Source organism: Lichenostomus cassidix, unplaced genomic scaffold, assembly GCF_008360975.1.
Source record: "Lichenostomus cassidix isolate B80296 unplaced genomic scaffold, HeHo_3.0 HiC_scaffold_46, whole genome shotgun sequence".
Lineage (NCBI taxonomy): Eukaryota > Metazoa > Chordata > Aves > Passeriformes > Meliphagidae > Lichenostomus > Lichenostomus cassidix.
Window position 1 is genome coordinate 3,335,095 of NW_028147597.1, and position 14,332 is coordinate 3,349,426.

The 14,332-nt window shown below is 54.2% G+C and overlaps 2 protein-coding genes across 2 annotated transcripts in view; one reads left to right on the forward strand and one right to left on the reverse strand.

Annotated features, from left to right (window-relative positions):
- LOC146421984 (olfactory receptor 14A16-like) overlaps nucleotides 1–14,332 on the reverse strand; it is a 468,355-nt gene that overhangs the window by 229,396 nt on the left and 224,627 nt on the right. The window lies entirely within an intron of this gene.
- On the forward strand, nucleotides 9,505–10,437 carry LOC146421991 (olfactory receptor 14A16-like). The gene has a single exon (XM_085046878.1). The coding sequence runs from the start codon at nucleotides 9,505–9,507 to the stop codon at nucleotides 10,435–10,437; it is 933 nt and encodes a 310-aa protein (XP_084903004.1).

Here is a 14,332-nt window from a genome sequence, read left to right on the forward strand (position 1 = left end):
TGGCAGAGATTTGTTGAATTCTGGGAAACAGTGTAGGTCAAACACTTCTAGCAATGCCACAGACTAAATCACTGAATTTTGAGAATTAGCCCTGTTTCTGACACACCTTTAACCTGTCATTATTGCTGCCTCTGGCCTCTGTTTCACAGTTGTTGCCAAACTTCACCCTTGCTGGGACAGTTCCTCTTTGCTTGGCTGCCCCACACCAGCAGCCCCTGACTGACCCAGCAGAGAGCCCAACCTGCAGGTGGGACCACACCTGACCTCCCCAAAGCCTCTGCTCTGGGCTGGAGCCCTGCAGGGCAGCTCCACAAACAACAGCTCCTTTTCCCATTGCGTGAGTCTCCTTGGGCATGGAAAAGAAATAAATGAGAATTCCTGCCTTCTCCTCTCTCAGTGCTGCGTAAGCCATCAAATGTCCCTCCTGGTGCTCCCAGGGACAGGAATGCTGGCTATGGACTGTCTGCTGTTGGATATCGGGCAGGGAAGGAGGGAGACATTTGGTTGTCCCTGTAAACAGAAGAAATGGATGAACAGGACAAGAGGAAAGGGCCTCAAGCTGTGCCAGGGGAGGCTCAGATTGGCCAGGAAAGGGTGGTCAGGCCTTGGAAGGGGCTGCCCAGGGAGGTGTTGGAGTCTCCATCGCTGGCAGTGTCCAAGGAATGACTGGATGTGACACTCAGTGCTCTGGGCTGGGTGACAAGGTGGGGATTGGTCACAAGTTGGACTCGATGGCCTTGGAAGGGATCTTGAGCAGCTCTAAGATGGAGCAGCCATGGGGGTTTGGCAGGTGGCAAGGACAGCACTGACAGCAGGATCCAGCCCAGGGGCTGTGGAGCTCCAACTGCCCTCAGGGCTGCTGCCACCTTCTCCCAGCCCTGCCCTAGGGCATCAGGATCTGGGAAGGGCCTAGGCTGAGCCCTGTCAGGGCAGAAGGGTGTGTGGCCAGGCTGGCAGCACTGGTGTGGGGCAGCTGTGCCAGCAGGGCCAGGACAGGGTCTGTGTTCCCAGGGAGGGGCAGCAGGAAGAGCTCCAGGTTACCTGTGAGGGACAATGAGGGCAGAGGGGTGTCAGTGGGGGCTGGCAGGGGGAGCACAGAGCCTGGGCAGGGAGCTGCAATCCCTGCCTCAGCTGCGTCGTGCTCTGTTCCCTGCACAGATTAGGACCAGCATGGGCAGAACATAGATTCCAGGGGTATGTGGGATATTCGTGATCAGCACTTCCTGGCTGATCCTGTTGGCTGCTGCTCCCTCCTGGCCATGGAAAAGCTGAGGGGAATGTTCCTGGCACGAGGGTCTCCTGGGCTCCCTGCAGATCTGGGCTCTGGCTCTGGCTCCATTCTCCGTGTTCCAGCCCTTCAGGACACGATTGATAACAGCAGCCCCATTGTCTCAAGCCTGGAAATTCAAACCCCAAAATTCCTCCTTGTTGCACAGAGAGCTCCAAACTCCAGATTCCAGCAGCTGCCAGACCAGCCCCGGAATGGTGGGGAGTAGGGAGCCTCCTGCATGGGGCAGCTGCCTGAGTGCAGCCCTGCACTGCTGGTGCCCAGGGTGGGTCGGGAAGCCCAGCCCAGGGCAGTCAGAGGTGGCTGGGTCCTGCACACAGGGAAGATGGAGGAGCCCATTTAGAAGCAGAACTGGGTGGTCCCGAGGCTGGGGAACAGCAGCTGCGGCTCGGGGACTCCTTGGGTGCCCTGGTGAGTGGCAGGAGTGGAGGGGATGGAGGAAGAGGGGCTTGGAGGGGCTGGTGGATGAGCAGCAGATGGCTCAGCCTGCTGCTCCCCTGGGCTTGCAGGGAGAGATCAATGCATGGCCCAGGATCACATCTCCCGGTGGGCTGAGCTGGTGAGAGACTGGGGCCAGAGAGAGAAGCTGAGGTGGGATGGGCAGGGATGAGCTGAGGCGCAGGAATATGGAAGCCTGGACAGTGAAGGGGGAGTGGGTGTGGGGTCACCAGGGGACACAGAGCATCACAGCTGGGGAATGCCCAGCCCCGGTGGGGAGGGGAAGGGGGGCATTTGGGCATCCCCTGGGTGGGGACTGCCAGACCTCCTTGCAGCATTAGTCCCACTGATGGCATCGTGGTCACCCCGCAGCCCAATGCCCCTGTTTGCCTCTAGGGCTGGTGCTGCTCATCAGGGTGTTCTCCTGTGGCTTTCCACATTAGCCTCTATCTCCTGGAATGATTCAATCTCCCCAACAGCTCCACAATGCTGATGGAGTGTCTTAAGTGCTCACAGGCCCTCCATGATTCCTGAGGGAGCAGAGGTTCCTGCCGGAGGAGGTGGCCCCAGCGCTGTTCCCCCAGGTGCTGGAGGATCCTGAGAACATCATCCTGACTGCAGGGTCCTGAGAACATCATCCATGATATGTGAAGCCTGAGAACATAATATTGGAGCCAGCCACAGGTGTGGCTAAGCTGATGGACTTTGGCTGGGGCTGTTCCTCAAGGCCATAATCTACCTGACAATCAGCTGGTTGTCAGGTGAGCCCAGCCCCAGGGCCTGGCTGGGCACCAGAGGTTCCCCTTTGCTGGGATTTTGATGGTTTCATTCTTCAGCCACTGCCAAGTTGCTGTTTGGCACGGGGGGCCCTGTGGGGGTGGATTTTGTGGAACTGGAGGTGGCTCCTGGTCCTGCTGACAACCTGTGCCACCTCCTGGCCCTGGGCTGGGGCTGGGGCAGGGGCAGGGGCAGGGGGAACCAACCCAGCAAAACCAAACCTTCTTAGGGGGAGCAGAGGGGGCAGTTCAGAACCTGTGTGCTGGCTGGTTTGCTTTGCAGGCTGTGGGGTGTGGGGCTGCTTCTGAGTGGTGCAGATCTGAAGTTCTCCTTGTGGGAGTGCACAGAGCCCTGCTGTGAGCTGAGAGAAGCTGCCCAGTGCTGAGAGGTCTGGAGAGAAGCAGGCTGTCAGGAGTGGCTTTGGTTTGTGTGTGTCCCTTCCAGAGGCACAGAGTTCCAAGCTGCAGCTTCAAGTGAATAAATCAAAGCCACTAAATGAACCTTGAGGGTTTCTCTAAGTGGCCACTTCCATCCTTCCTTAGCTACAGCTCTGAGGAAACAGAGCACAGCCACTTTTCCAGCACTATTCCACAGGACACTGTCAGCTTGAGAGTGTGGAATTCTTGTGCTTGGTTTCCTCATTCCAGCTGCCTTTAGCAGGCTTTGTTTTTGTCCTCAGCTGATTTTGGCCTCTCTGCCCAGCTTGGCCCTGAGCAGGATAAATGGAGTTCAATGGTAGGGACTGCTCAGGGGATGGCCCCTGCTGGGAGCAGTGGTGCTCAGGGCCCCAAGGTGGACATCTGGTCACTTGGGATGGTAGCAGTAGAGATGGTGGAAGGAGAACCTCCTTACTTTAGGGAACTCAGGAACTCCTTTTCAACTCCATTGAAAAGGAGTTATATTTAGCTAGGAATCTTGTAGTCCTTTAATTTCATAGGGAGCTGTGCCATGGTGAGTTAAGGGATTTATGGTTTTGTGACTTTGCTATATCAGATGTTTTCAGTCTAGATCTGTGTTTAGTTTAACAAGATAAATACCCTGAGAAAATTAGGGAGTAACTTTTAAGGCATAGACACTCCAGAATGCTTGACTAATGCATTGCACCTGGTGAGGTGTAATTTCAAAAGCCTATATACACTAGAGAGATTAATCAGTAGAGGATTGTTTAGCTAAGAGATTGAATTTATTAGAGTATTGTTAAAGTAGAGAAGATCTCAGTTATCTTTTAACTAGAAATAGCTGAGTTCTCATAACATTAATTAAAGCTGTAAGGTTTAAAAATCTGGGACTCAGCAGAATTGGACCACACAGGCACTGAAGGAGGGCCAGCTGCAAGAGTTGACCTAGAGGACTTTGTTACTTTATTTTCTGATAAAGTAACAAAAGCCCCTCCCCAAAATTACCAGAAAAGGGCTCTTGATGACAGCCTTGTTCCACGGAAGAACAGCAAAGGGAACCTGGATACTTGTGGCAGGACAGGTTGGGTGGGCTCAGGAGTGTGGTGGGGGAGGGGGGCATGGGAAAGTCTTGAGTGTTTCAATGTAGATAAACCCTGGGAAGTGCTTGTTTCGTTGGACATGATTTTTGGCAAATGTTTCCATGTCCCTGATTTTGGCCAAGGTCATTTTTGTAATGTTCTACTCAGTGAGCCTTTAGCTGCTGAGTTCTAACGTTCTTTGTTTCACCATGGCAAGAGGCAAATTTTTGAGGGTTACTTTCTAACATGTTGTCTGTCTTTCCTAATTCCTGCTTGGATGAGAAAGACGAGTCATCACCATAAGAAGAAAAGCATGGAGCCCCAGTGTTTCGAAGGCAGATGAAAGGCGGCCACCAGAGACCAAGGCAGCCAAATCTGTCTGCTCTGGTAGCTTTTGTCTGGGAGAAACCCTGGCATATAGGGAATTTTGGAAGAGTACCAATTTTGGCCATGAGCACCTGGACAGAAGGGATGATTCTTCTCCATAAGAAGGAATGCATGGACCTCCAGTGTTTAAGGGGCAGATGAGAAGCGACCCTTGCCATGGTCAGCTGCACCAAAAAGGTGGCCTTTGGGAGGCCAAGCAAGCCAGACCTGTTCCATGTTCCATGCTCCCTTTGAAACATGGGGCCCTGCAGTGTCACATTTGCCCCTTGGTTCCATTCAGCCCTGTAGTGTCAGATTGCATCCTTGGTTCCACAAGGCCCCACTGTGTCACTGAACCTTTTTTTCCATAGGGTCCTGTAGTGTCACAATGGCCCCTTGCTTCCGTGAGGCCTTGCAGTGTGAAAATGGTTTCCTTGGTTCCATGGAGCTGCACAGTGACAAAATGGCCCCTTGGTTCCATGAGGCCTCAGAGTGTCATAGTGGTGTCCATGATTCCATATAGTCCTGCAGTGTCACGATGGCCCCACAGATCTATTGTGCTCCTCAGGATCACAGTGTCCCTTTGGTTGCATGAGGCGCAGCTGTGTCACACTGGCACCTTGCTTCCATGAGGCCTTGAAGTGCCACAGTGGTTTCCTTGGTACCGCAGTATCACAATGAACCCTTAGTTCCATGGGGACTCACAGTGTCAGAATGGTCTCATTGCTTCCATGCGGTCCTGTAGTGTCACAATGGACTCCTTTGTCACAATGGACACAAGGTTCTGCTTGATTCAACAAGGCCTTGAAGTGTCATAATGGTCTCCAGTATTCCATGAGGCCCCACAATGTCAGAATGGACCTTTTGTTCTATGAGTCCCCACACTGTTAGATGAATCCTTAGTTCTATGGGGCCCAGTAGTGTCAGAATGGTCCCCTTGGTTCAGTAGTGCCACACAGTGCCACAATTGCCCCTTGGCCTGACAAGACCCCATAGCGTCACTATGGTTCCTTGCCTCCATGAGGCCTTGTAGTGTCACAGTGGATTCCTTGGATCCATGGGGCTGCAAAGTGTCACAATGGCCCCTTGGTTCCATTGAGCCCCACAGTGACATAATGGCCCCTTGGTTCCATTGAGTCCCATAGGGTCACTATGGTCCTCTTGGTTCAACAAGGCCCTGAAGTGCTATAAGTGCTTGGTTCCGTGAGGTCTTGAAGTATAAAAATGGCCTCCATGGTTTCATGAGGCCCTGTAGTGCCACAATGGTCTTCTTGATTCTTCACTCCCTTGGTCTCTTGGAGCCCCACAGTGTCACTATTGTGGCCTTGGTTCCATGAGGCCCTGCAGTGCCACAATGGTCCTTTGGTTCCATGAGGCCTCAAAGTGTCGTAATGGTCTCCATGGTTCCATGAGGCCCCACTGGCTCATGATGGCTTCCTTGGTTCCATGCTGTCCTGTAGTATAACAGTGGTCTCCTTGGTTCCATGGTGTCAGAATGGACCCTTTGTCCCACGGAGCTCAAAAGTGTCACTACGGTCCCCTTGATTCCATGAGGCCCTGCCACACTGCAGTCGCCCCTTGGTTATATGAGGCCCTGCAGTGTCACAATTGGCGCCTCGGTTCTATGAGGCTCAGCAATATCAGAATGGCCCCTTTGTTCCACGCAGAACCGCAGTGTCACTATGGCTCCTTAGCTCCATGTGGCCCCACAGTGTCACCATGGACCCTTGGTTCCATGAGGCCTTGCTGTGTCACAATGGAATTTTAGTTCCATGAGCTTTCATACTGTCAGCCATGGTCTCCTTGGTTCTGCAGAGTCCCCATGGATTCCTTTTTCCATGAGGTTCCCTAGCATAACATGGTCACCTTGATTCCATGAGGCCCTGCTATATCACAATGGACCCATGGTTCCAGGAGGTTCCATAGTTTCACCGTGGTTGCCTTGGATCTGCAGTATAACAATGGACCATTGGTTCCATGCAGCCCTGATGTGTTACAATGGCTTTTTGGTTCCATGTGGCCCCACAGTGTCACAATGGACCCTTGGTTCCATGGGTTTCCATACTGTTTACAATGGTTCCTTTGTTCCAATGAGGACTTGCTGTGTCAAAATAGACCCTTGGTTCCTTGAAGCTCTTCAGTGTCACAATGGCCTCTTGGTTCCATGAGGTTCCATAGAGTCACAGTGGTCTCCTTGGTGTCATGAGGTCCTGCTGTGTCACAGTGGACCCATGGTTCCATGATGCCCATCTCTGTCACAATGGACTTTTGGTTCCATGGGGTTCTGTATTGTCAGCAATGATCTCCTTGGTTCCATGGGACCCCATAGTGTCAAAATGTTTCCTTGGTTCCATGGGGTTCCGCTGTGGACTCCTTGGTTCTGTGTGGCCTTGCTTTCATCAAATTGACAAAATATCAGAATAAGACTCCGTAACACTAGTTTGGTATTTAAGAGGTCATCATATATTCATCATATAATTTATCATTTACTGAGGTCCAATGGGAGATAATTCCTAACCTTACAGGGACACCTGATTCCACAAGTGTATTGCTTATATACAGTTGCTACATGTGTATTACAATTTCACCATTACCATAAAACCCACCCAAATTTCCAGGTTTAGTCCTTATTTTTTCTGTCACTGCAACCTTCAACCAGATGTCCTCTTCTTCTCTTCCAACCATCCTCGCTGGGAAATCAGCCCCTGCATGCCTTGTTTCCCTGCTGAAAGTTCACAGGCATAGCAAAAATTGAATTAACCCTTCGGTATCAAGCCCAAGGCTTTGTGTGCCAAGGCAGAGGCAGGCAGGACGCAGAGCTGTCAGCAAAGGAAGGGCCAGCGAGGTGGGGCAGCCGGGGGATGACGACAGCCTGCAGGGACAGAGGCACAGGGCATGGACAGCGTAGGACAGCCTGGGCTGGAGAGGGCAGAGGGATGTGCAGGAGCTGCAAGGCCCTGACAGAGCCAACTTGTGCAGCACTTTGGCCATGGCTGCTGTCCCTGGCCCTGAGGCCATGAGGAGGACACAAGTGACCCTTGCAGCCCTGGGGCCTCATTGCCTCCTTGTCCCTGCCCAGCAGCCTGGCAGGGGCTGCCCCATGGTCCTGCCCTTGGCATTGCACATCCCCACATGCCAGTGCCCCGGGAAGAGCCCTGAGCACTGAGGGAGGGACAGGATCTGCCTTGCCAGGGGCTGGGGCTCAGGCCTTGGCCCTTTGCATTCCTGAAACACATCCAGGTTTGCTCAGCATCAGAGAAACCTTTGCCTTGTTTGTCCCCAGCTGTCATCACTGCTTCCAGTGTTGTGCTCTACCTGGAAACTGAGGACACTTTCTCAGTTGTGTCCCTCAGAGGGAACCATTAAAAGTAAAATAAACCTTTGAGTTTGAATCTGAGTTCTTGAGAAGTTTTTTGAAGACTCTCAGGGACTGATTCAACTATAAAAAACACCAAATCCCCAAGAGTCTCATTAAAGTCCTTGTGCTGTTGCTGTGCTGCTGAGCTGGGCTGGGCTCCTGGCACAGAGGATCTCCTGGCAACCAAGAAGAGCTTCAAAGAGGCATTTCTGCTGAGGAGCAGTTTCTCTCCCAGCCCAGCAGGGCTGAGGGTGCTGCCTGCAGGTACCTGAGAGGAGTGAAGCAGACAGAGGCTTAAAGCAACTGGAAGGACAATTCTGAGCTTATTCATGGAGAAATCTTCACAACTTCTGACACAGTAAGTCTCTGGCTGCAGGGATCTCCTAAAGCTGACACATGACAGCACTGATATGACTGTAAGGATGGCTCTGCTGGTGTTTCTGGTTTGGGGGAGGATGTGCTGCAGAGCGGGGCTGCCCTGGGCACCGTCAGAGGGACAGGGCAGGACAGCTCCTGCTGCCAGGGATGGCTGCAGGCTGGGAAGGTGGGGGTGCAGCCAGGGGTGCCCAGGGCTGTCCTGCAGAGCAGCTCCTGCAGCCCTGAGGGATCTTTGCCAGGGCAGGGGATCTGCCAGCTGCCCTGAGCAGCAGAGCTCTTGTGTCCCCTGGCAGCCAGCACAGCCCTCAGCCCGGGGGCTCGGGGCCCTCAGTCCCCTCCTGGGCCGGCAGAGCAGCACCAGAGATGAAGGGCATCTCTCCTGCCATTGCCCATTCCCTGCTGACCAGGGCCTGAGGGCGACTGTCCTGCACTGCTGCTGCTTCCTGGGAGGGGCTGTGCAGGGCTGGGCAGGGAAAGGCTTTTCCTCAGGGCTCGGCTGTCTCTCTCCTTGCCTTGCTCAGGTGCTCCTGGCATTGCTGACAGGCTCTCTGGCAATGGCAGTTGCAGCTGCAGGGTCAGGCGCAGCCCTTGGGGCTCCTCCTGTGCAGGGTGAGCACAGCAATGAGGTGTCCCAGCTCCCTCTGCCCTGGGCAGCTCTGGGCAGGGCAGGCTGGCAGGCTGGCAATGAAATGACTCTCCTCAAGCAGTTCCATGGCCAGGACCCTTGCTGTGTCCTCGGGGTGTCCATCCAAGCTGTGAGCTGCCTTCCAGGGGACACTGGGTGACAGGAATGTCCTTGGCCAGGATAGGGCTGAGACTCTGAGAAAGGCTGAGCCATTTGGCTCTGCTGTGAGTCCCTCTGCTCTCAGCTGTGTCAGAGTGATTTTCAGGGGAACACAGTGAGTGCCCTTGATCAGAGAAAGGGCAGCTGGGAACAGATGGAGCACCAGAGCAGCTCCCCTCACCCTTCACTGAGTTACAGCCAATCCTCTTGCCTTGCACAGTTCTCTCTGTTCTCCCTGAGCACAGCAGGAAATCCTCTCAAACTGCCTTTGGCTGTCACTGTTCCTTAGCCCTGGGACAGGAGATGCTGCCAAGCTCCTCTGCCTTAGGGGCAGTTTGGTCTGACAAAGTCCAACCCAGGACTGGTCCCTGTCCCCCATTGCCATGACCACTGCTGCAGAGCAGAGCTGACTCCTCGGTGTCCATGGGCAGAGCCACTGCTTGTCACAGCAATAGGGCCAGATCCCAGCAGAGCTGCAGGCATGGGGCTGGAGGAAGAGCTCTGAGAAAAGGGAAATTGGGTGACACAGAGTGGGAGGGGCAGGGCTGGGAGAAAGGGCTTGGACATTGCTCAGGAATGTCTCTCTTGACTTCTCACTGTCTCCTCCATGAACAGGTCCCCGTGGCCAGAGGATCAAAATGTCCAACAGCAGCTCCATCAGCCACTTCCTCCTCCTGCCATTCGCAGACACACGGCAGCTGCAGCTCCTGCACTTCTGCCTCTTCCTGGGCATCTCCCTGGCTGCCCTCCTGGCCAACAGCCTCATCATCAGCGCTGTAGCCTGGAACCACCGCCTGCACACCCCCATGTTCTTCTTCCTGCTCAACCTGGCCCTCAGCGACCTGGGCTTAATCTGCACCACTGTCCCCAAAGCCATGCACAATTCCCTCTGGAACACCAGGGACATCTCCTACTCAGGATGTGCTGCACAGATTTTCTTCTTTCTTTTCTTAATTTCTGCAGAGTTTTCCCTCCTCACCATCATGAGCTATGACCGCTATGTGTCCATCTGCAAACCCCTGCACTATGGGACCCTCCTGGGCAGCAGAGCTTGTGCCCACATGGCAGCAGCTGCCTGGGCCTGTGCCTTTCTCTATGCTCTGCTGCACACAGTCAATACATTTTCCCTGCCCCTGTGCCATGGCAATGCCCTGGGCCAGTTCTTCTGTGAAATTCCACACATCCTCAAGCTCTCCTGCTCACACTCCAAACTCAGGGAAGTTGGGCTCCTTGTGATTAGTTTATCTTTAGGGTTTGGTTGTTTTGTGTTCATTGTTTTCTCCTATGTGCAGATCTTCAGGGCTGTGCTGAGGATCCCCTCTGAGCAGGGACGGCACAAAGCCTTTTCCACATGCCTCCCTCACCTGGCTGTGGTCTCCCTGTTCCTCAGCACTGGCATTTTTGCCTACCTGAAGCCTCCCTCCATCTCCTCCCCATCCCTGGATCTGGCAGTGTCAGTTCTGTACTCAGTGGTGCCTCCAGTACTGAACCCCCTTTTCTACAGCCTGAGGAACCAGGAGCTCAAGGCTGCAGTGTGGAGACTGGTGAATGGACAATTTCAGACACATTAAACTGGTTGCCAATTGCTGCAAGTCACTTGTTATATGAGTAACCTTTAATTGTTCTTGTTGGTTTGCTTGTGGGTTTTTTTTTCTTTGTTTTAGTTTTTTAATGTTCACAAATAAATGTCATTGTGCCATTTCTCATTTTGTTTGATTCCACCTTTGTGGTCTCCACACACTGTGTCAATGAGGAGCTGTGCTCTCGGTGGCTTTAAACAAATAAAGGATTCCCCAGCCAAGTTTTCACCAGAGATCCCCCTTTGTTCCCTTCTGTGGAGCTGCAGCAGCAATGTTTGTGTGCAGAGCTGGGGCAGATCAGGGGTGGCACAGCAGCTGTGCCAAGGAGCAGCAGCACTTGGTGTTGCCAGTGCTGCTCCCGTGCCACTGCCCCGCTGCCCTGCTGCCCCTCGTGTTGCTGTAGGGCCTGAGTGCTCTCGGGGTCGCTGCCAGTGCTGGGGGTGGCAGTGCCGGGGCTGCAGCAGGGACAGGCCATGGGCATTGCTGGGGCACAGCTGACGCCTCAGGGCAGGGCCTGGGGGCTCGAGGCTCCTTGCCCAGGGTCTCTCCAGAACACGCCCAGGCCAATGCTGAGCAGAGAAAACCCCCGTGAGCAGCTGCAGGGTGGCCGTGGGCAGGCTGGGGGCAAACAGCATGGCTGGGGCTCTGCAAGGTCCCTGGGGGAGCCGGGAAGGAGCAGCAGAGCAGGGGCTGATCCATCCCCACTGCGCTGGACAGCCCAGGGCAGCGTCCCAGAGCGTCCTCATGGAGCTGCCAGCAACATCCCCCCTTGGCAACTCTGGCTTCTCCCCCAGCTCCCAGAGCTGCTTGATCCTTCCAGGCAGAGACACGGCAGCACTGGCTCAGGAGCCCTGTTTGCATTGCACACAGCAGGCGTGAGCACCCCATGCTGTTGGTGTGGGGAGATGAACCTGAGTGAGCACAAACACCATCAGCCCTGGGGGCCAGCAAGGGCTGGGGATGGGAGGGAAACCACTCAGGTTTGTTGTGACCTCTGAAGTCAGCCAGAAAGTTTGTTCCCATGAGCTGTGAGTTTCCTGTTCCACTGCAGACGTTGTTGCTCAGAGCCAGGGCTGCCTGGCAGCCACCCCCAAACAGCCCTGGGCATTTCCTTTGCTTCACCTTTGCTTTATTTCCTCTTTCCTCATCCACATTTCTTCCTCTTGCCCATCCCTGTCCCCTCCCCTGCAAACAGCCCATCCCTGTTTGCCCTTTCCTCTCTGGCCCCACTCCCCATTTTAGTTCCTGACTTGGCACCATGGGAACATCCCTTGGTGAGCAGGATCATCCTACAAGTGCTTCATGAATTGTCTGCAGGGTCCTGCAGTGCCTTGTGCTGTTCCCTTGCCAGAGGCAGCACAGGCCAGGGGGGCACATCTGGACTGCTGTGTGTGGCTGTGAGGCTCCCTGTTGTGGGGCAGTGAGGAGGAGCTGGAGAGGCTCTGCAGGACTGACAGGATGGGCTTTGGGGCCTGTGGGGAGAAGCTGAGGGCCATGGGCTGCTGGACCTTCTGAAGAGGAGGCCCAGGGCTCATCCTGCAGCTGCTTCAAGGGTGCTTTCAGAGAATCACAGAATCAGTGAGGTTGGAAAAGACCTTTGAGATCATCAAGTCCAACCTGTGACCTAACAGCACCTTGTCTGCCCTGAGCCTCCTCTTCTCCAGGATAAACAACCCCAGCTCCAAACTCAGCCACTCCTCACAGCACTTGTGTTCCAGACCCTTCCCCAGCCTTGTTGCCCTTCTCTGGACACACTCCAGCCCCTCAATGTCCTTCCTAAACTGGGGGCCCAGAACTGGACACAGCACTCGAGGTGAGGCCTCACCAGTGCTGAGTACAGGGGAAGAATCACTGCCCTGCTCCTGCTGGCCACACCATTCCTGATCCAGGCCAGCTGCCATTGGCCTCCTTGGCCACCTGGGCACACTGCTGGCTCATGTCCAGCCTGCTGTCCATCAGTGCCCCCAGGTCCCTTTCTGCCTGGCCACTGTCCAGCCACTCTGTCCCCAGCCTGTAGTGCTGCAGGGGTTGTTGTTGCCAAAGTGCAGGACCTGGCACTTGGTCTGGTTAAACCTCCCATTGTTGGATTTGGCCCCTGGATCCAGCCTGTCCAGGTCCCTCTGCAGAGCCCTCCTGCCCTCCAGCAGATCCACACTCACACCCAGCTTGGTGTCATCTGCTAATTTGCTCATGGGTGACTCAATCCCTTCATCTAGATCATCAATAAAGATAATAAATAAAACTGGGCCCAGCACTGATCCCTGGGGGTCACCAGTGGTCACTGGACATACACAGGATGTGGCACCATTCCCCACCACTCTCTGGGCCTGGCTGTCCAGCCAGTTCTTAACCTAGTGTAAGATCAAAGAATTGAGTTCTGTCTCAACCTTTCCCATCAGAAACCACAGGTGCAGGACTTACACAGAGAATGCTTTGTACCTCCCAGAGCTGGTACAGAACGAGTGCTTTGCCCCTGCCTGAGCTGGTACAGAACAAAGGCCTTGTGCTGCCAAAGCTGGTGTGTGACGAAGGCTTTGCTCCTGTCGCCCTCACACCCATCATTCACTCCTGTGGAAAACCTGCCTCCAAAGCTGACCATGCCTCGGACACTCCTCCCTTGGCCCTGCCAGGTGGAGTTTGGCAAATCTCCACAGGAATTAAGGGGAGCAAAGGATGGTGGAAAGTAGGGACCAGATGTATGGACTAGCATGAAAGACAGCTCTGGAGTGACTGAACTCTGAAGATCTTCCCCACCATGAAATCACATCGATCGACACAGAGGCAGAGGAACACCTTCTGGATGGAACCCCCAGAGATGCCGGACATCTGTGGACCTGTGGTGGTAGCTAAAGTCCCCTATCCTTCCCATTTCTCCATATCTTTCCCCAGTTTTCTCTCTCTCTTTCTCTCTCTCTCTCTCTCTCTATCACAGGCCGCTTTATAGGCTAAATTAATAAAGGTGCATTTTGGATTGAAATTTAACTCACTTGACTTGTTGGATTTTTGTGCTTTCTTTTCTTTTTGCACTCTGAGATCACAGCTGGTACAAACCATCACACGTCTGTCTGCTTGTAAGTGGACTGTGACAGGCCACGGGTCACCAAGTCCTGTGGTCTGGCCACGAGGTCACCTGCAGGAGAAACGCCTCGGAACAGCTCTGGGTCAGCAAGGAACGAGTGTGCTGTGCAGGGGCTCCTCACGACACCGCTCTGTCCCGTCCTGTCCCGTCGCGTGCTCCGAGCACTGTGGCGCGGCTGTGTCACCTATGTCACGACGTGTCACAAGGGCCTGTGTCACCAGCACCTATGGCACCAGCATAGGTGTCACCAGCCCCTATGTCACGACGTGTCACAAAGGGCCCTTGGACACCCTATCCTGGATCCATCCCATGGTGACCATGCTGCACTGTGTCACAAAGGGACCTTGGACAAAAAGGGCTGTGTGTCCCCAACGTGTCAGCTAAGTGTGACACCTGTGTGTCCCCAAAGTGTCAGCTAAGTGTGACACCTGTGTGTCACCTGTGTGTCACCTCTGTATCACCTGAGTGTCCCACATGTCACCTGTGTGTCACCTGAGTGTCCCACATGTCACCAGTGTCCCTAAAGTGTCACCTGTGTGTTACCCGTTTGTCACCTGAGCGTTGCCTGTGTGTCCCCAAAGTGTCCCCAATGTCACCTGTGTGTCACCTGTATGTCACCTCAGTGAGCTCAGAATCCTTGTGCTGCTCAGTGAGTGTCACCTGAGTGTCCCCAAAGTGTCCCCAGTGCCACTTGTGACCTGGGGTCACCTCAGTGTCATATGGGTCACCTGAGTGTCCCCAATGTCACCTGTGTGTCACCTCAGTGTCACCTCAGTGTCCCCAGTGTCCCCAAAGTGTCACCTGTGT

Excerpts from the sequence above, each read along its gene's own strand:
- LOC146421991 (XM_085046878.1), top strand. The coding sequence starts at position 9,505 with ATGTCCAACAGCAGCTCCATCAGCCACTTCCTCCTCCTGCCATTCGCA.